The sequence below is a fragment of the Hibiscus syriacus genome, unplaced genomic scaffold (assembly GCF_006381635.1).
Source record: "Hibiscus syriacus cultivar Baekdansim isolate YM2019G1 unplaced genomic scaffold, ASM638163v2 tig00006264_pilon, whole genome shotgun sequence".
In the NCBI taxonomy this organism is placed as follows: Eukaryota; Viridiplantae; Streptophyta; class Magnoliopsida; order Malvales; family Malvaceae; genus Hibiscus; species Hibiscus syriacus.
In genome coordinates, this window is record NW_024062091.1 from 172,836 (window position 1) to 194,761 (window position 21,926).

At 31.2% G+C, this 21,926-nt stretch overlaps 1 protein-coding gene across 1 annotated transcript in view; it reads right to left on the bottom strand.

Moving 5' to 3' along the window:
* LOC120200640 overlaps positions 1-20,754 on the bottom strand; it is an 84,033-nt gene extending 63,279 nt beyond the window's left edge. The window contains exons 1-9 of the mRNA XM_039201428.1: positions 20,671-20,754; positions 19,664-19,811; positions 19,492-19,569; positions 19,318-19,395; positions 19,144-19,221; positions 18,968-19,045; positions 18,794-18,871; positions 18,446-18,523; positions 18,272-18,349 (exon numbers count right to left, since the gene is read on the bottom strand). Of these exons, the coding sequence (XP_039057359.1) occupies positions 18,272-18,349; positions 18,446-18,523; positions 18,794-18,871; positions 18,968-19,045; positions 19,144-19,221; positions 19,318-19,395; positions 19,492-19,569; positions 19,664-19,811; positions 20,671-20,715 (739 nt within the window). The 5' untranslated portion in view covers positions 20,716-20,754. The remainder of the gene's footprint in view (positions 1-18,271; positions 18,350-18,445; positions 18,524-18,793; positions 18,872-18,967; positions 19,046-19,143; positions 19,222-19,317; positions 19,396-19,491; positions 19,570-19,663; positions 19,812-20,670) is intronic.
* Positions 20,755-21,926: the final 1,172 nt, after the last annotated feature.

The window sequence follows — 21,926 nt, forward strand, 5'->3', positions numbered from 1 at the left end:
TATGATACAAGTGTAATTAAGGGGCATGTAGGTCACATTTAATTTTTATAATGAGTATGAACATGTATGATTTTAATTTTGTCTGTAATATATGAATGGTTTTCCGAACTTGTATTTTTTATAAATTGTTTAATGATTTTATATGTTTTAAAAAAAAAATCTTAATTTTTCAAAGATTTTTATTGTGGGTCGCTCCGGTGGCCTTAATGTGACACTCTGGATCAGATCGGGTCACCCGCATCAGTTTGTAGATGTTACATGAACCCTACAAAATATAAAACCTAACAATCTTTCTCTGCTCTTTCATCAGAATAAGAGAGCTTTTACAAATTTTCGTACATCTACCTTCCGCAACGTGAATCTGGTGTTGCAATCCAATTTGTTAGAAGATAACGACATGCACAATGATCGCCTAATAAAAGAGACACCAAGTTTTTACTTGGAAACCCCTTTCAAGAAAAACCATGGGAAGAAAAGGAGAAAATTCACTAATGTCAAGAGGAGAAGAATACAAGAGGAGTCGTTGTAGACAACCTAAAATCAAACCATAATCCCTAATATTTATTTAAAAAATTTACAAAACAACAACAAATATTTTATACAACATCCACTAAGCACAGAAAATAATTTTCAAAGGTTAATTTTCAAAATATCTATATCATGGTTCAAAAATTATTTTTCAAAAATTATTTCTTAGTGAAACCAATGAACCCTAAATTAAAATATAAAAATAATTTTGAATACCATTAATATAATTAAGCTATATAATCAATATATTTTATATGTGTGTGAGAGAGATATATGTATTTATCTATCTATCTATCCCTAAACTTAGTCAACTATTAAAAACTTTATATTACTATTATTTTAATAGTATAGAGTAATTATAAAATAATATATGTTCAAGAGTTTTTTTAGTTATTGATAATGCACACACTGTAAATTCAGCTACTTGAACAAAAATTCTCAAAGAAAAATAACACTCACTTCGACCAACGAACTCACTGAATGAGGTCAATTTTATATTTCTGTTGTAATATGATAATGTTGCCCAATCAAATAAAATAAAGTCATTTCAAAATTTAGATTACTTGAATAATCTTTCATTACATAAAAATAATGCACTCTAAATTAAAAAAATATTAGGATTTAAAACGTTTAATTAAAATATATACATTTTATATCAAATTAATATAAATAATCTTTGGATATCGAATCCAACTTAATGCACAAGTCAAGAACCTTTTTTATAAAGTTAAAATAATAGCAACTAACACCTAATACTTAAATTATAACTAATAATTTCCCAAACAATTCTTAAACAATATATAACATATATCATAAAATTTATCAGATATAAACATTTTAATTAAAAATTAACAAAAGTCTTGACATTTTTTCCAAATAAAGAAATCAAATAATCCAATTATGAACTTGTTTGACAAGTTAATTAAATTTGGAAATTTAAATATGGACATGTTTGATTAAGGTAGGTTTTCAAGCATAGAGATGGAAATGAGTCGAAGCTTTTTTTTGGTACAGTGTCTAAGCATATTTTATTCGTATTAAATTCGATTCAAAATATATTTATACAATATCTAAATAAATTAAATAAAATATATTTTCATGCAATGTCTAAAATATTCATATACCGTTCATAAATTGTAACATATTACGTACATTCAAATCCGTATCATCCTTTATATTACAACAACAATAATAATATTAAGCATAAAAGTAATATGATATTGTTTTAGTCTAATAGAGAACAAAAATCAAAATGAAATCTTTCTTCTATCGACACCATTTTTCGCCCGAGCGGGGAAAAGACCGATACCGAATCGGGGGTTTTCTCTTTGAAAAGATTTTCGAAATGTGAGGAGTCGCCACCAATCATTTTAGGTGCGGTTGGGACACCATAAAACCATGTAATTTTAATAAAACATTTTTATTATTATAAAAATACAAAGTTTTAAGGTCTACGAAAATCCAGAAATCGGGTTCGGGAGTCAGTTACGCGTGGGGAAGGATTAGCACCTCACAAGCGCCCAAAAATCGGTACCTAGTTGGTTACCCTATATTTAAAATCAAATTTTTTGAGTTCGAACGTTACTTAATTTGAAAATCATTACAGATGCAAAGTTGAAAAGTGTATTCGTTTATTAAAGTCGATAACATTCACCCCCTAGCATAAAAGTGGGAGATAAGCTATTATGCTCAATAACCGAATATTGCCACGTTTCTAGAAAATCATGATGAAATTTTGAAAAGGATATCGACTTATTTCGAGAATCACCAGTAGTCACCCCCTGAGCATAATTACGGGAGATATACTATTAATTCCCTAATAAGTGAACATTGCCTTAGGGTTAAAAATAAAATGTGATCAAACAAATTTTATTTATCATAATTAAACTAAAAGTTAATCAAGGCTTTTTCTAGCTTAAAGTGTCAAATTATGAAAGTTAAAGGACCTAAAGGCACAAACCTAGAAGTGTAGGTTCTAATATTAACCCTATTTGATTTTAAATCAATTATTGAATCGAATAACCGAGGTGGTCCCATGAGCATTTACGCGAGGGCCCACTCATATTATTCCCTAAATTAAGGGGACTATATTGACATCTAGCTAAAGGTGGATGTTCTATTTAAGCTATTTAATTATGTCAATATCAAAGTTCTATTTGAAATTCGGGGACTAAAAAGGTCAAGATCTAAAAATATCGATTCCTAAAATATTTAAAAGTTTAAGGCCTAAATTGATGATTTCTAAAAATGAGGACTAATTAAAAAAAACCTAATTATTATCAAAATTATTAAACCTAAAGTATTTTTTTAGAAAGTATTATTCAATAATAAATTTTAAAAGTTGAGCAATTGATTCGAGTAATCGGACACCTTATGCGAAAGCTCGACTCGAATTGCTCCCTAATTAAACTAGAGTGTCATCCTAATTTCTAAGTTCGATTCTAATGTTAATCTAATTTAAAACTAAATCTAAGAATTTAAACTATGAAATATTGAAACATTTAATAAACCTAATTAAAAAAATAAAACAATAAATAAATAGAAAAAAACATAAAATAAAAATAAAATAAACCTAAATACAAGGACATAATTGCTTGAATATTAAATTACTAAACTAAAAGGGAATAAATTAAACATATAATGGAGCTAAATTGAAACATGTTGAAATTTGAAGACTAAATCGAAATAAAATAAAAATAAATAGATTAGTGACTAAAATACAAAACACACGTAATTTACAGGGACCTAAATATAATTATTCATTTTATTTAAGCCTAAAAATAATTTGCTAAATTAAAAAGGGACAATTACAACATTAGTCCACGTGTATGTTAAAAAATTAAAAGGTCACTACACATGACCAACGTGTAAAAACACACTAAAAGTAAGGGGATTAAACAACAATTATACCAAAATTTTCAAAGCACAAAGAGAAAAGGAAAAATTATAAAAACGGCCCCTTCTAGTGACCATTTTATAAAAATACGGGAAAGTTTTGAGTACCTAAAACACGATTTCCCCTGAAATTTTTCTATAAATACAAACATTTTTTATAATTTCATTTTTTTCATTTTTAAAAATCTTAAAGAGAGAAGGTCTCCCCTCTCTCAAGAAATTCGGTTGTTGCCGAACGTCGGGCCCTCATCGGCCGCCGCCGCCGTCGCCGTCGGAGGTCGTTGGTTACCAAAAATCACCATGAGGCTCATATCGGGCTCCTCATCAAGGATCTAGGTTTGGTTTCACACGAAACGGATGAGATCGCTCAGCTTTTGAGGCTCCGGTGACTCCTCCGACGACCCAAGGTAATTCTGATCTATCCTCCGACGGCTATGTTATTCGACTGAAATAAAAAATATTCCGTTATAGAAGAATGATATTTGGTTAATGTTGTTATTGAGGTGATTTTCGAAACTAAAACGTTTTTTATTTATTATCTATACTTAGAATCGAAGCTAAAAAAGAAAACAAAAAAAGAACACTGCTCAAAATCGAAAAAATAGAAAAATACCTTAAATGTCTCGGTTTATTGCTTCTAGAAAATGAAAGAACAATTACAGTGTTTTTCAGGAATTTGCAAGAGAGTATTACAAATTATTTGTGTGGGTTTTATACCTATTTACAGAGGAAATGAAATCATTCCCACTTTGTTTCTTCTGTCTTTTGTTCTGTATAGTGGCGTAGAGCTGGGGCTTAGCGTCCTGGAGCTGTCTTTGGTAGGTATTAGGGCAGAGGGAGGTAGCTGCTAAGTGAGGTGGAAAAGGGCGCACGTTGATTGGGGTGAAAATGATGGCATTCGGTTGGGTAAAGTGGGTGGCTGCCCAGCTAGGTTAGACCCGGGTCGGGTCTGATTTTGGGCCCCGGTGTGGTTTAATTTAGGGTTAGGTTAATTTTGTTTTGGGTCTTTTTGAGGCTTGATTGGGTTTTGGGTTTGTATTTGGGTTTGGACTTGGCCGGGTTTGGGTTTGTAAAATAATGAAAACGAAAAAATGGAGCTCACACTTGCCCCTCTTTGCTCATTGCTATGAAACGAGAATGAAACAAAGATAATAGAGAGCCATTTTTGACTCAATCTATGCTCTTCATGTCGCGGGCTCTTGTCATCGTGATCTTTCTACTGGGAATGTTGATCCCTCAAGTGAGGGGTCGCTAATTCGAAGTGTTGTTAATTTAGCGATAGGTCGAACAAGTTCTTCTCATTATGAACTTCTTCTCCCTCTTTCGGATGAGTTCTTCTCATTATGAACTCTCTATTAGAAATGTCAATCCCTCAAGCGAGGCGTTGCTGATAGGTCATTATGAACTTCTTCTCCCTCTATCGGATGACTTCTTCTCATTATGAACTCTCCATTGGAAATGTCAATCCCTCAAGCGAGGCGTTACTGATTCAAAGTGTTATGAATTGAGCAATAGGTCGAACAAGTTCTTTTCATTATGAACTTCTTCTCCCTCTATCGGATGAGTTATTCTCATTATGAACTCTCCATTGGAAATATTAATCCCTCAAGTGAGGCATTGCTTATTCGAAGTTTTGTGAATCGAGCAATAGGTCGAACAAGTACTTCTCATTATGAACTTCTTCTCCCTTTGTCGGATGAGTTCTTCTCATTATGAACTCTTAATTGGAAATGTTAATCCCTCAAGCGAGGCGTTGCTGATTCGAAGTGTTTTGAATTGAGCAATAGGTCGAACAAGTTCTTCTTATTATGAACTTTCTCTCCCTCTATCGGATGACCTCTTCTCATTATGAACTCTCCATTAGAAATGTTGATCAGTTCATCTTAAATAAATTCACAGAAGTGTAAGCATTAACTAGAGAGAAAATCTTTTTCTTGAAACAACATAACAAACTGTAAATTAAATAAGACCGAACTCGTAATTTCTAGAATCCTAAATATAGGGTAACCAACTCATGACTCGACTCTCAAGTTGTTTTAAAAACAAAATGTCCCCAGCGGAGTCGCCAAGCTATCGACACCTTTTTCCACCTGGGTGGGGAAAGATCGATACCGACTCGGGGGTTCTCCTTTTTGAAAAGAATTTTCAAAATGTGAGGAGTCGCCACATATCATTTTAGGTGCCATTGGGACACCATAAAATCGGGTGATTTTAATAAATGACAATTCTCGTTTATGATGTCAAATAAATTCCTTTTTCTCAATTAATAAATAGAGAAATACATAGTATAGAGAAATAATGGTCGATTCCTCAGGGACTTAAAAAAAGCATAATTTTATGTTTGAATGGTTCTAGCCAGGCATAAATAGTAAAAAGGGGGTTTTGTAGTATGTGATTTAAATAGTAAAAACAATTAAATAAATAAAGCAATTAAAGTAAAAATAAGAGAGTAAAGTTTATGAATAAATACGGTAAAAATAGCTTCATGCTTTGATCTGACTTAATTTCCTTTAGATCATCGAATAAGATTTTCCCTCTGGGATTCACGTCGGTTACTTTGTCTACAAGGGTTATCCCTGTAACTCTATCTTGTATACCGAATACCTAAGGCAATCTTTGATTCTGGCTTCGAAAATTGACTCTATCAACATCAATTGCCATAGGTCAATTACAGTTTAATTTTGTGGCGAGTGACTCGGATTTGTTGCTTCTATAACCGTCAATTCCAATCTCAAATCCCTCTTGGCGAAGCTATCTCGCCAAGTGTGTTCCCAAGAAGTCGAATGTGCTTTTTATAAGCCGAATCTTCCTCTCACACATTTAATCACAACAACCTCTTGACCAAAGTCAATCTTTGATTTTGAAAACTGTTTTTATTTTGAAAAGTAAGCGCAGAGATTGAGAGAGATATTTCGAAGATATTAAGGGTCTATTTCAATTCTCCCGTTGGAATTGAGTCATCCCTTCAGCTCTCGGGTTATGAAAAATTTAGCTAAGCATGAAAAAAGCCATACTTAGCATATTAAAAACAAAACTTGAAAATAAAAGAAAAAATGAAAACTTGAAAAAGTAAAAAGAGAAAGCTTTAATAAAACTAGAGATAAAAGAAGATTGTAATTTGAGCGATGAGTTCAGGCTTACCCCAAGTGGGTATTTATAACCTCTCAAAGCCTAAGGATAAACAAAGAAAATAAATAAAATAATCCTAAAGATAATTGATTTTATTTAAATTCAAACTTTAAACAAGTCTCCTAATGTAACTCTGCTCGTCCATCTTCCAGAAGGCGTGAGGAGGAAGTCTTCTAGAAACAGCCACTGACTGGACCTTCTAAAAACTCCCACGTCAGACCACGTCGTGCCCATGTCTCCATCCGTGACCAAATAATAAAAAAATATAGAATTCGCCCGTTTTATCACTAATTGTGGAAAGTAAGGACCTACACGAAAATAGGCATAACACAACCAAATCAGCAGTAATAATTCAACAAAATCAAAGAAATAACGATCAAAGATTAACGATTCTGAACACTCATCAATAAAACATTTTTTTTATAAAAATACTAAGTTTTAAGGTCTGTGAAAATCCAAAAATCGGGTTCGGGAGTCAGTTACGCGTGGGGAAGGATTAGCACCCCTACAAGCGCCCAAAAATTGGTACCTAGTTGGTTACCCTATGTTTAAAATTAAAAATTCTGAGTTCAAACGTTACTTAATTTGAAAATCATTACAGATGCAAAGTTGAAAAGGGTATTCGTTTATTAAAGTTGATAGCATTCGCCCCTAGCATAAACTCGAGAGATCATCTATTATGCTCGATAACCGAATATTGCCTCATTTTTAGAAAATCATGATGCGGTTTTGAAAATGATGTTGATTTATTTTGGGAATCACCAGTAGTCACCCCTTGAGCATAATTGCGGGAGATATACTATTAATTCCCTAATAAGTGAATATTGCCTTAGGGTTAAAAATAAAATGCGATCAAACAAATTTTATTAAAATTAAATTAAGGCTTTTTCTAGCTTAAAGTGTCAAATTATGAAAGTTAAATGACCTAAAGGCACATACCTAGAATTGTAAATTCTAATATTAAACCTATTTGATTTTAAACCAATTATTGAATCAAATAACCGAGGTGGTCCCTTAAGCATTTACGCGAGGGCCGACTCTGATTATTCCTTAAATTAAGGGACTATATTGAAATCTAGCTAAAGGTGGAGGTTCTATTTAACCTATTTAATTATGTCAATATCAAAGTTCTAATTGAAATTCGGGGACTAAAAAGGTCAAGATCTAAAAATATTGGTTCCTAAAAGATTTAAAAGTTTAAGGCCTAAATTCATGGTTTATAAAGTTGAGGACTAATTAAAAAACCTAATTATTATCTAAATTATTAAACCTAAAGTATTTTTTTAGAAAGTATTATTTATTATTAAATTTTAAAAGTCGAGCAATCGATTCGAGTAATTGAACATCTTATGAGAAAACTCGACTCAAATTGCACCTTAATTAAACTAGAGTGTCGTCCAAATTTCTAAGCTCGATTCGAATGTTAACCTAATTTAAAATTAAATCTAATAATTTAAACTATTAAATATTGAAACATTTAATAAACCTAATTAAAAAAATAAAACAACAAATAAAAAGAAAAAAAACATAAAAAATAAAATAAACCTAAATACAAGGACCTAATTGAATAAATATTAAATTACTAAACTAAAAGGGAATAAATTAAACATATAATGGGGCTAAATTGAAACATGTTGAAATTAGAAGACTAAATCGAAATAAAATAAAAATAAACAGATTAGTGACTAAAATACAAAACATACGTAATCTACATGTACCTAAATATAATTATTCATTTTATTTAAGGCTAAAAATAATCTTCTAAATTAAGAAAGGAAAATTACAACATTAGTCCACGTGTATTTTTAAAAAAATTAAAAGGTCACTACACATGACCAAAGTGTAAAAACACGCTAAAAGTAAGGGGATTAAACAACAATTATACCAAAATTTTCAAAGCACTAACAGAAAAGGAAAAATTATAAAAGGTCCCTTCTAGTGACCATTTTTAAAAACATGAAAAATTTTGGAGAAACCTAAACGCGATTTCCCCTGAAATTTTTCTATAAATACAATCATTTTCTTTTCTTTTTATAATTTCATTTTTTCATTTTTTTAAAAAACTTATAGAGAGAGAGTCTCCCCTCTCTTTAGAAATCCGAATGTTGTCGATCATCGGGCCATCATTGGTCGTTATCTCGATCGCTGTCGACCGCCTTTGGTCGCTGTGCCGCCGCTGTTGCTGGTGGCCGTCAGCCAGCAAAAATCACCAGGGGGCTCGTCTCAGGCTCCTCGTCACAGATCTAGGCTAGGTTTCACATGAAACGACCTCCATCGCAGTAAAAACGGCCGAGGCCATTCAACTTTGCAGGCTCCGGTGACTCCTCCGATGACCCAAGGTAACTTCAATCTATCCTTTTTATTTTTTTGTATCTTTTTACTATAAAAGAAAATGACTGGTTGCTATCTTATTCAACTGAAATAAAAAAAAATATTTCTTTGTAAAAGAATGATGTTTGGTTGATGTTGTTATTGAGGTGATTAAAACACTTTTTTATTTATTATCTCTACTTAGAATCGAAGCTAAAAAAGAGAACACTGCTCAAAATCGAAAAAAGAGAGAGAGAGAAACCATGAATATCTCGGTTTATTGCTTCTGGAAAATGAAAAAACAGAGAGATTATAGTGTTTTTCAAGAATTGTTGAGAGAGTTTTATAGATTATTTGTGTGGGTTTTATACCCGTTTATAGAGAAAATGAAATCATTCCCACTTTGTTTCTTCTGTCTTTGCCAAGTTGTCGACATTGTTTTTTGCCTGGGCGGGAAAATATTGATACTGACTTGGGGGTTTTCTCTTTGAAAAGGGTTTCGAAATGTGAGGAGTCGCCACCAATCATTTAAGGTGCGATTAGGATACCATGAAAACCGGACGATTTTAATAAAACATTTTATTTTTATCAAAATACCAAGTTTTAGGGTATGTGAAAACCCAAAAATCAGGTTCTGGAGTCGATTACGTGTGGGGAAGGATTAGCACCCCCACAAGCGCCCAAAAATTGGTACCTAGTTGATTAACCTATATTTAAAATTGGAAATTTTGAATTCGATCTTTGTTTAATTTGAAAATCATTACGGATGCAAATTTGAAAGGGTATTCGTTTATTGAGACTGATAGCATTCGCTCCCAAGCGTAAATACAGGAGGTCAGCTATAGTGCCTAATAACCGAATATTGCCTCGTTTTTAGAAAATCATGATGCGATCTTTGAAAATGATGTCGACTTATTTCGAGAATTACCAGTAGTCACCCACGGAGCATGATTACGGGAGATATATTATTAATTCCTTAATAAGTGAACAATGCCTTAGGTTTAAAAAATAAAATGCAATCAAACAAATTTTTGTTCATCCTAATTACGCTAAGGGTAAATTAAGGCTTTTTCTAGCTTAAAGTGTCAAATTATGAAAATTAAGGAACCTAGGGGATTAAAGCTAAATGTAGGCTCTAATATTAACCATATTTGATTTTAAACCAATTATTAAATCAAATAATCGAGATGGTCCCTCGAGCATTTAGGCGAGGACTAACTCTAATTATTCCCTAAATTACAAGACTAGTTTAAAATCTAACTAAAAGTGAAGACTCTATTTAACCTATTTAATTATGTCTAAATTAAAGTTCTAATTGAAGTTTGGGGACTAAATGTCAAGATCTATAATATCGAGTTCTAAAAGATCTAAAAATCTTAAGGAACGAAATTAATAATCGCTAAGGTTGAGGACTAATTAATAACCCAAAAAACCTAATTACCTAAATTACTAAAACTAAAAATTTCTTAGACAATATAAATTATCAATAAATTTTAAAAATCGAGCAATCGATTCGAGTACTCGGACATCTTATGTGAAAACTCGACTCGAATTACTCTCTAATTAAACTAGAGTGTCATCCTAATTTCTAGGTTTGATTTGAGCTAAAGTAACTTAAAATTAAATCTAAGAAAAAAGCTATGAAAAATCAATATGATTGATAAACATAATTAAAATACTAAAATAATAAAAAAATAAAAAAAAATAAAAAATAGCAAAAACAAAATAGAAAAAAAAAGTACAAGGACCTAATTGCACAAATTTTAAATTACTAAACTAAAATTAAACATACAAAGGGTTTAAATTAAAATAAATTAAAACTTAAAGCTTAATTTGAAATGAAATAAAATAAACAAACTAGTGACTAAAATACAAAACACGCGTAATCTACAAGGACCTAAGAGTAATTTTTTTTTAATTAAGCCTAAAAGTAACCTGTTAAATAAAAAAGGTAAAATTACATAATCAAACCTCTTATATTTAAAAAAAAATAAAAAGTCACTACACATGACTAAAATGCAAAAACATGACAAACTTAAAGGGACCTAAATGAAATTAACCCTAAAAATAAAAAATCAGGTATAAAAATGGATAAATCAAAAAACAATCCTTAAAGGACTAAAAATGTAAAAATATGCTAAAATAAGAGGGACTAAACAGTGAATAAACCAAAAAGTTAAAAACATGCATAGTAGAAAGGTAAAAATATCAATTTTGGTCCCTACAGGGACCAAAATGCAAAAACACGGCAAAGTTCTAGGGATTTAAAACACAAATAACCCATTAATTTAACCTATATATATCAAACCTATTTTAGAATCTCTCAATTCGACCAAAACCATAAAAAAGGGGAAAACGTTTGTGTTCTCCCTTTTCCCCCGGCCAGCAATAGGTCGCTCACCCCTAGCCAGCTCCGGTAGGAAAACCCAAAACGACCCCGAAAGCTCACTGAATATAGATCTACCGACCCCGAACATAGCCCAAGCATAAAACTACCCAAAACAACCCCGAATCACACGAAATTCGACTGAAACCGTTCGACTCCCATGGACTCCAGATACGCTCTGACGACCCAGGTAAGACTGAATCCCTCTACTTATTTTTTATATTATTTTCTAGTTAGTTGGGTTGATTAGGTTCGAAATAAATAACAAAAAAATATTTTGATTGTTTTTTTATTTGAATATATACGTGAATATATTAGTGTTTTTAGGGGGAAATAAAGCCATGATTTGCTTCGAAAATAAAAATCTACTGAGATTCAAACTGAAAATAAAATGCACGAAAAGAAGAAAACTAAATAAATAATAAAATAAAATAAAAAAAAGTTGTTCGAATGTAAAAAAATAACAGAGAAAAAAACCTTCAAACTGGTTGTTTATTACGTCTGAACCAAGTGTTACAATGTTTTTTTGGAGGATTTTCCATCCTTTGTTATAGATTAATTCTTCGGTTAAATACCCAATTACATTTGAAAATAAATAATTCCTATTTTGTTTCTTGTTTCTTGTTTTGCAGGGGTTTGGCGTGTGTGCATTGGGTAGCTGGGATTAGGGCAGAATCGGGGTAGCCTTCAGTTGGGGCAGGAAGAAGTGGAAGCTGGTTGGGTGCAGTGGGCGGCTGCCAGCTAGGTTAGGGTAGACTCGGATCAGGTTGGATCCGGTTCGGGTATGGTTTTTTTTGGTTTATGGTGTAAATGCGGGTTTGGGCTATTTTGTAAAAGGGGTTTTGGGTTATATTTAGTTGGGTTTGGTTTGTAAATAAAATGGTGCTCACAATAAGTTTTGGTCACTTACATTATCATTTTATTAAATTTTGGTCACTTAAATGTTGAATGTTGTTAGTATGTGATGTGGCATATTAATAAAATGGTTTAATTTTTATTTTTACCTCCGATTTTTAGATAAAATACTAATTTGGGCCTTTGTGTAAATCTATAACAACTTAGAGACAAGTTTTTTAATTTATCTTTTTTAATATGTTTTTCTTCATCTTTGTCGAAACTCTAACCCCTTGTGTTGGCTCTCTCTTCATCTTTTTTCGTCACCGATCATCTATGTTCAATTTTCAAGCATCCTTTATGAATATATAAAATAATCTAATATGATCCACCTCAAATCCGAAAGATTAAGTGTCACGTGAAACCATCAAAGTGATTAATCATTTTTAAACCATTTACTCAATATAATAGTCATAACAGTAATAATAAATAAAATCATATGTTTAATAACCACAAGCATTAAGTTTTGAAGGGGAGCTCCAAACATTACATCCCAAAATATAATAATAAATATATCAAAACAAAGTTATGACTCAAATATACATAAAATCAATGAATAATACATGCCATATGACAATATCAAATACATATTCTAATAGCTCAATCAAATATGAAATCACGAATCCAACGATAAGCTCATCGAATGTCCACCTAAGAACATGTGGACGGAAACACATTTCAAACTTTGAACTAACGAGCTTGGTGTCTCACAAATAACTCTATTATACTACATGCATTCATCATATTAGCATGCCAACAAGTTTAGTTGTTAACAATAAAGATGCATCACACATACAAAGCAAAACTAAGCATCATGATGTAGTCCGAGGTCGTATCAGCATCACGAGACTCACAATCCTCTAGCTTATGACAAAGTTACTCTAGATAAGATCTAGGTCACATAGCATCAGCATCTAACACCTGAGTAGTCTATTTCTTTAGAGTATTCTAGATAAGTTTGGGTAACCTGAACATTGGAGTAACATCCGACTAGCATTATATATACCATAATATTAATTTGGATGTATTTGAATATTTATCATACAAACAAGACGATTTTCATGCACAAGTAACTTGGGTGTCCTTATCATTTCCCGAGTGTTAAACAAAGGCATAAGTCTAATAGAATCTTACCTCATAGTATTATTATGTTTAATCGCATACATTTAACAATGTTTCCACTTTCAAGCTTTTAATAGTGGTCAAGACATCTCTAAACTTCTTACTCGAGTCTTTCATTGAAACAAAGTTTTCTAACTATTCCTCCATGATGGTATGGATACCTACCTTTGGGTATTGATACCAAACCTAAGGTATCCATACTTACCCTAAGTATCGATACCAAAAAACACCTTAAAGTTCAATTTAATACCCATGGTATCGATTCTTCCACACAAGTATCAATACTACCCTTCAGATGTATCAATAACAAAATAGCTCTCAACATTTATCAAAATAAACCTAGTATCAATACCCTTATCCAGAGTATTGATACTCATCTTATGGTACCAATACCAACCCTAAGTATCAATATCAATTTAAGCCCTGAAGTTTGACAAATAAACCATGTATTGATATCACTACCTTTGGTATCGATACTCGACGTACATTATTTATACCTCAAGAACATTGTATTGATACTATCCAACTACATCTCAAATATTGACCCTCGTATGAATAATATCAATACTAAATCATTCAGTATCATTACTCAAGCACATAAATATCTTGTATTTTATGGGAATCTCATCCCAACTCTCCTCAATCACGTATCTAAGGCCTTATGGTGATGTTTAAATCTTATGAGAATCATATGGGGCCATAATATATCATTTTTATACATGAATAACAACAAATCCTTCTCAAACCAATCCCCAAGAAAAATGCACACATTATGCTACACACACTCATACAAGCAAACAAGCTACACATGTTGATCTACAAGTGTTATAGTTGAGTTAGAAGTGTGACACATTACTCCAAAACAGCCAGAATCCCTCTTAGCTTAACCAATCATAAACATTTCATTGTTCTTATCTTTAAAGCTTTGTCCCACTTCTCTCACTAATCAACAAGCAAGAAACGAGTTATTAACTTATCTAGGAACTTGAAAAGAAGTCAAAGAAACTTCCTAGATACTAAAATACAATCAAAATGGGTTGATTAAGTTCAAGGGTTCTAAAACCTATTCTAAACCCTCACCATGGCCAAACTTATAGAAAGAGAGCTTGAATTGAAGCTTTAAGTGAGGAGATTATATTATTTATCTTTGTAAACTTGGACTAGGAATGTTGGACAAAAAAGTTCTTACCTTTAATCAAGCTACCGAGAAGAAAAGATATATTATAAAATGAAATATTTTTATTAATGTGTCACGTTATCAAACTAACGGCATTTAACGTCTAAGTGACCAAAACTTAATAAAACGATAACATTCCAAAATTATTTAGAGATAAAATGGTATTTAAAGTTATGGGTCAAATTAGTATTTTATCTCAGGTTTAAGGATTAAATTTAAAATTAACCTCAAATTAAAAATTACACCCTTTTTAAAATAATATATCACATCATCAAACTAACCACATTTAACGTTATATTGATCAAAATGTTATAAATCGATAACACAACTACACAAGTGACAAAAAATTATAAATTGATAACATAAGTGACACGAATATTATTTTAGTCACTTACATTATCATTTTATTAAATTTTGGTCACTTGAACGTTGAATGTCGTTAGTATGTGATGTGACACGTTAATAAAATGGTTTAATTTTTATTTTAACCTCCGGATTTTAGATAAAATACTAATTTGGACCTTTTTGTAAATCTAAAACAACTTAGAGACAAGTTTTTAATTTATCTTTTATAATATGTTTTTCTTCATCTTTGTCGAAACCCTAACCCCTTGTGTTGGCTCCCTCTTCATCTTCTTCGTCACCGATAATCTATGTTCGACTTTTAAGCATCCTTTATGAATATATAAAATAATCTAATATGGTCCGCCCCGAATCCGAAAGATTAAGTGTCACGCCAAATTCTACACTACTTCTTTGGAATTGATGCTCGATTTCGCAACCAGCATCTTCGAATCCAATGCCGATTTCAAGATCGTTGCGACGGAACATCATACGAAGTTGATGACACTTTTCCAAAACTATACCGTGTTAGAAACATCGGAATAGATACTGGCTCCGGTGATGGTGTCGTGTCACACCAAACCCTACCCTTATGTCGTATTGTATTGCCATAGCCAGTTGATGGAGAACAGAGTTTTTAAGGTATCATTGGGTGGTAAGAATGGTGATCGGGTGACCGCGCTTGCTGTTGTCACATGGATACTTTGCAGTGGAACCGAAACCATGTGTCGTTTCGCGTGATGGGGATCAAACCTGGGACACTTTATGTCTGCCTTTTCTTCCCGGTGGACAACTTTGTTCTTGTTCCGGACAATTGAATTTGAAGTACTTGTGTTTGTTGCGAGACATGTGTTGTCTCGAGTAATAAAAACTTTATAGAAGATAGATTAAATTATTTTTGTTTTGATGTTCCAATTATTTTTTCTTTAAAATTATATTTAATGTTATGTTTTGTTTTATTTTAGTCACCTACCATTTAGTTTGGTAGTTAAATTAACGAAAACAATGATATCTCATGGTTTAATAATAGTTTTAGTCCTCAAAATTTACACAGTGTATTAAATTAGTCATAATTTTAAATAATTCAATAGATTACTTTTGTCGTTAAAATTTTGACTTTCTGTTAAATTTTGGCCACGGTCTCGTTAAAATTTTTCTAAAACCCCTTTCGAATTGAAGTTACAATATCTTCCATGGGTAATTATAGTTGGCTTTCTGGAACAAGAACTTGGAAATTTACTGAATGCAAAGTGATGTTTTATTCGGTTACATGCATGCACCACGAGTCATGGTTTTCGTAAATCCGCCATCAAGTATTAATAAATTAAATCCTACATCAAGCATTAAAAAATTTAAAAAATATTTTAAATTAAAATATGAATCAAATTAATAGGATTTTGAAATATTGAGCTTTTATTGAATTATTTCAAATTATGATGAATTTAATAGAATATGTGAGTTTTGATGACTAATATTGTTATTATACTATGCCATAACATCATTTTCGTTATAGTCAAATTGAACATTGGGAGACAAAAATAGAAACGTAGTGTTAGAAATGGTTGTGAAAAAAAAAGTTGAGTGACCAAAACAAAAACATGAGAATAGATGGGTGACAAATAATTAGTTTAACCTAAAAATAATTAAGTCCTCAAATTTTATAGAAAATCATTTAAATTTTATGCCATATCATCATTTACATGTTACCTGTTTTCTTCAAAGCTCTAAGAAGATTAATACCAATAATCAAAACAGAAACATGAGAATAGATGGTTTGACTGGACCGGTTCGATCTAGCTGGATCGGTTTCAGAAGCTTCCTGGAGTGGCGGAAAAATCTCACGCGCACTATAGGTGCGTGACGGCTTGTACGGCGGCAACAAGGGTCGGAACGGACGGCCGAAGACTCCCGAAGCATTCTCACACCAAAACAATTCCAAATCAATACCAATAATCAACTAAAACCAAATAAAAATGAGAAAGGGAGCGATTGGAGTTCATTACCAATGGTGACCGAAGAAAAACACGATAACAGGGACACTGCCAACTGGGCCCTGACTGCGACTGAATGGGGAGCTCGATGGTGAGGGTGGTGTAATTCAACGAGGACGTAATCGACGTATTTTTAAAGAAATCGAAGGTGGTGGCTTGGTTTCCCATCGAACGCTTCAAACGTCGATTCTCAACAAATGTCAACATATCAAGGCAAGGGATAATGGGGGTTTTGATCGCACGGCACCGACGATCCCAACGACGGTGGCGGTGCACGACATTGCCGACCAAAGCTTAAACGATGATGAGAGAAGTGGTTTTGGACGAGGAGACCAATCCCTTACACGCACAGCAAGAAAGATAACTGAACCACTCCAGTCCTAACCCGATTATCACCTAGCTTTAAAGATAGCATCCCTAGTTAAACTATCAGTAGTCAGCCAATCAGCCAATGATCCACAAGAACTCGACTCACCTTTAAAATCAACCAACTTAATAATGTTAATCCGATCATCCATAACCCGAAAGATCAATCCTAGAGTCTCAATAATCCGATCATTAATTACTACAAAATCACGATTTAGATCAATATCAAGTTTTCTGTTTGTATTATTTTCGTTAAAACGAATATATATTGCATTTCCGACATTCAATTGAGGCGATTCAAGATTGTTAAAAAGATAACTGAAAGACCATTCATACGTAAGACACCATCTCAACCCAAAACTATATGAATATCATCCAAAAATTCATTGTAAGTCGCTTGATATTCACTTCAAAATCCACTTTAATTTCTTTTTTAAAATTATTATTATTTATTTTAAGTTAAATCTCAAAAATAAACATGAACACGTGTGTGAAGATCAAACGTCATCCCCGATAGGTCCACAGAAATCTCTCTGACATACCCGGGTTAACTATAATCGTACCCATTCAACATGAGACGTATACCCAAGTTATACTTATACTTATGTCCATCTTGTACTCATCTCGGAGACATATTAAGTACTTAAAATGGTATCAGATTACCATACCCGTGTAACATAGTTTAATTTAATAAAAAATCAAAATTAAAAATCAAAATATTATTTAAAAAATTGAGTGCAAAAGATGAATATGTTTTTTTAATTAATGATTTTCTTTTCTTTTTGTCACTTTTACACAGAGCTTATGTCCAAATGAAATAATTTTTCATCAATTTGGAAATATAAATAGGAGACAATGCTTCACCCATCTTCAATTATTGATCTTTCTGGCCATATATATATATAAATACAACACATATATTACTTTGAATACATAAGATTCTTCTTCCTTGAAAGCCCAATATTTTATTAAACGATTACTTCTCTTTTGATGAACATAGTCTTCAAGCTGAACCTGAAAGTCAACAACAAACTTCTTTAATTCACAGTCTCTGCAAATCAACTATAGATTGATCCAATTTAAAATCCGTCTCAAAAGATTTATCTACTTCTACATGTTACTTAAACTTACCAATTTTCTTCGGATGGTAGAAAAAAGGAATTGGATTTATAACATATTCTTTTCCTGCATTGTCCATTTCCTGACCATCTATTTATAAGAGATAAAATAAAAGAACTATAAACCGATCAAAATTTAAATTTGTAACAAAAGATTTATCCATTTCTACATGTTATTGAAACTTACCAATTTTCTTTGGATGGTAGAAAAAAGGAATTGGGTTTATAACAGATTCTTTTTCTGCAATATCTATTTCCTGATCATCTATTTATAAGAGATAAAATAAAATAATTATAGACCGATCAAAATTTAAATTTGTAACAAAAGATTTATCCATTTCTACATGTTACTGAAACTTACCAACTTTCTTCGTATGGTAGAAAAAAGGAATTGGGTTTATAACATTTTCTTTTCATGCATTGTCCATTTCCTGACCATCTATTTATAAGAGATAAAATAAAAGAATTATAGAGCGATCAAAATTTCAATTTGTAACAAAAGATTTAACCATTTCTACATGTTACTGAAACTTACCAACTTTCTTCGGATGGTAAAAAAAGGGAATTGGGTTTATGACATATTCTTTTCCTGCATTGTCCATTTCCTGACCATCTATTTATAAGAGATAAAATAAAAGAGTTATAGACCGGTCAAAATTTAAATTTATAACAAAAGATTTATCCATTTCTACATGTTACTGAAACTTACCAACTTTCTTCGTATGGTAGAAAAAAGGAATTGGGTTTATAACATTTTCTTTTCCTGCATTGTCCATTTCCTGACCATCTATTTATATAAGAGATAAAATAAAAGAATTATAGACCGATCAAAATTTCAATTTGTAACAAAAGATTTTTCCATTTCTACATGTTACTGAAACTTACCAACTTTCTTCGGATGGTAGAAAAAAGGAATTGGGTTTATGACATATTCTTTTCCTGCATTGTCCATTTTCTGACCATCTTTTTATAAGAGATAAAATAAAAGAATTATAAACCGATCAAAATTTAAATTTGTAACAAAATATTTATCCATTACTACAAGTTATTGAAACTTACCAACTTTCTTCGGATGGTAGAAAAAAGGAATTGGGTTTATAACATATTCTTTTCCTGCATTGATCATTTCCTGACTATCTATTTATAAGAGATAAAATAAAAGAATTATAGACCGATCAAAATTTAAATTTGTAGCAAAATATTTATCTATTTCTACATGTTACTGAAACTTACCAACTTTCTTCGGATGGTAGAAAAAAGGAATTGGGTTTATAACATATTCTTTTCCTGTATTATCCATTTCCTGACCATCTTTTTATAAGAGATAAAATAAAAGAATTATAGACCGATCAAAATTTAATTTCTTAACAAAAGATTTATCCATTTTTAATTGTTACTAACTTACCAACTTTATTTGGATAGTAGATAGCAGGAATTGGGTTTATAACAGACTGTTGTTTTGCTTCTTTAGTTGTTTCTGTGTGAAACTTTTCCTTCGTTTCATCATTATATCCCTCGCCTGGCCCTTTTCTTGCTGCGATTGTGTTAGTAAACTGCATAATAATTAAGCAATTGAGAGTTTTTAATCATGAGTTTTATCAATATTTGATATTATAATTATTTTACTTTAATTTTGACTAAATTTGTATTCATTATAAAAATTAGATATTTAGATGTAACGTTGTACGTGGATAGTATAGTAATTTAAATTTAACTTTTTATTTATCAAATACTATTTTGTATTAATTTAACTATTTTATCATAAAAAGTACATATTTTATTAAATGAGTCAAAGTAAAAAAATTAAAACTCAACAAGGATCTCACTAGTAAAAGAAAAAAATTACCATTTTCAGAGGTACTAGATTTGATAAGCCTGTACATCCTATAGATGCAACTATTCGAATTCAGGATCTCTAGGGAGAATAATAATCATTTTTACTTAGTAATGGGCATGGGTCGGGTTAGGTTTTTGACCAACCCAATACGACCCAAAAAAGTATGCACTCACTACTCGAAATCTGACCCGACTTGAGCTTAATGTGATTTCACCCGACCCGAAATAAATATATTTATAAAAAATATTAATTTTATTTGATATAAAAGGAATCTAATTGAAAAAAAATATAGAGAGATATTATTATAATTATCCCTAAATATATAAGATATGATTACATTATTTTTAGAATCATATATTGTTCACAATAAATTTGAACTCGATCTGATCCGAACTTATTTTTTTTTTTAAATTTGGCCCAACAAAATCTGGTCAAGACTAAACATGTTAAATTCGAATCTCGTACCAATCCCTAGTTTTATAACTAAAACCACTACATGGATTATTAATTACTTGTTTTTCAAACATAAATGCTTAAGGAATGTAAAGAAAATAATGAGGAAAAAGAAAATGTACCAAAAGTATGCAGAGGAAAGCGAAGAATACAAGAGTAGATTTCATGATTGCAAAGAAAACCAAATAGCTTTTCAAGGATAGCTTGACTGCGATATCCGTTGTATCACGCACACATATATATAGGAAGGAAGATATCAATTAAAAATTAAAGAAATATAATAATATCTTTAAATAAGTGTCACCTAACCAATATTAAATAGCAAATTGTAGATATTATATTTTAATTGAACAAAAAGATAAGTAAGAGTCACGTTCGATTATATTATTAGGAAAAAAATTAAATAATCGAATAAATATTTCTATGATGTTTATAATTTTAATTGGTTATGATGACTCCTCTGAAAGGGCTATTGACACTGGTGGCGAATTATAGAGTTTTCAAGGAAGAAAAAGAAGAAATGATAAATTATTTTTTATGAAAAATGAGAATTTTTTTAAGAGAAAGAGATTATTTGATTTAAGTCTCTAATTAAATTAATATTTATATTCATTAATTTGTTAATTTATATTTTTTAATTTGTTAATATGAAATAATAGAGTACAATGATGATGATTCAGTGAATATATAGAGATTATGCTTTCCATATTTGATTAATTATTTTAAAATGTTGAATAAATGGTTTTAAAAGAAAAAAATTAATCCCTTTGATAAACCGTGTGACACTTAAATCAAATATGGTTTAAGGGATCAGTTAAGGTACAAAGAAGCTGGAATATAGGATGAGAGGAGAGAAAATGCGTTTGGATATGTGGATGGATAATCTCTTATTGTATAGATATGGGTCCTGACAAACGGATTTTGGGCCTAAATTTTTTTTTTACAAGACAATATGTTAATACAATATTGATCAAGTGGAGGAGGACCGAGATCTCCATTTTGAAGTCAAAAGAGAATTACTGATAAACATTTTTGCACATAAGAAAGCCATGCATTACATTTAGATACATATCTATTGAATTCACATTTCAAGCATCAAAGCATATTTTTACAGATTTTTCAAGAAAATAAGAGAAGAAAAAGACATAATTCAAGCCTCGAATAGAGGGATTTTTGTTCAAAGTGACTAAGCATCAAGGATTGAGGAGTCCAGTAAAGAATAATCATTACTTCGATGTGGGGGCACATTACCCAAACGACATGATGTTTTCAAAAGAATTTTTAAAGAAACTAAGCCTGATTTTTAGGGGTTTCTTGATGATGATTTCCAATGAATTTTTACAATAAGCTAAGCCTAATTTTTAGGGGTTTCTTGATA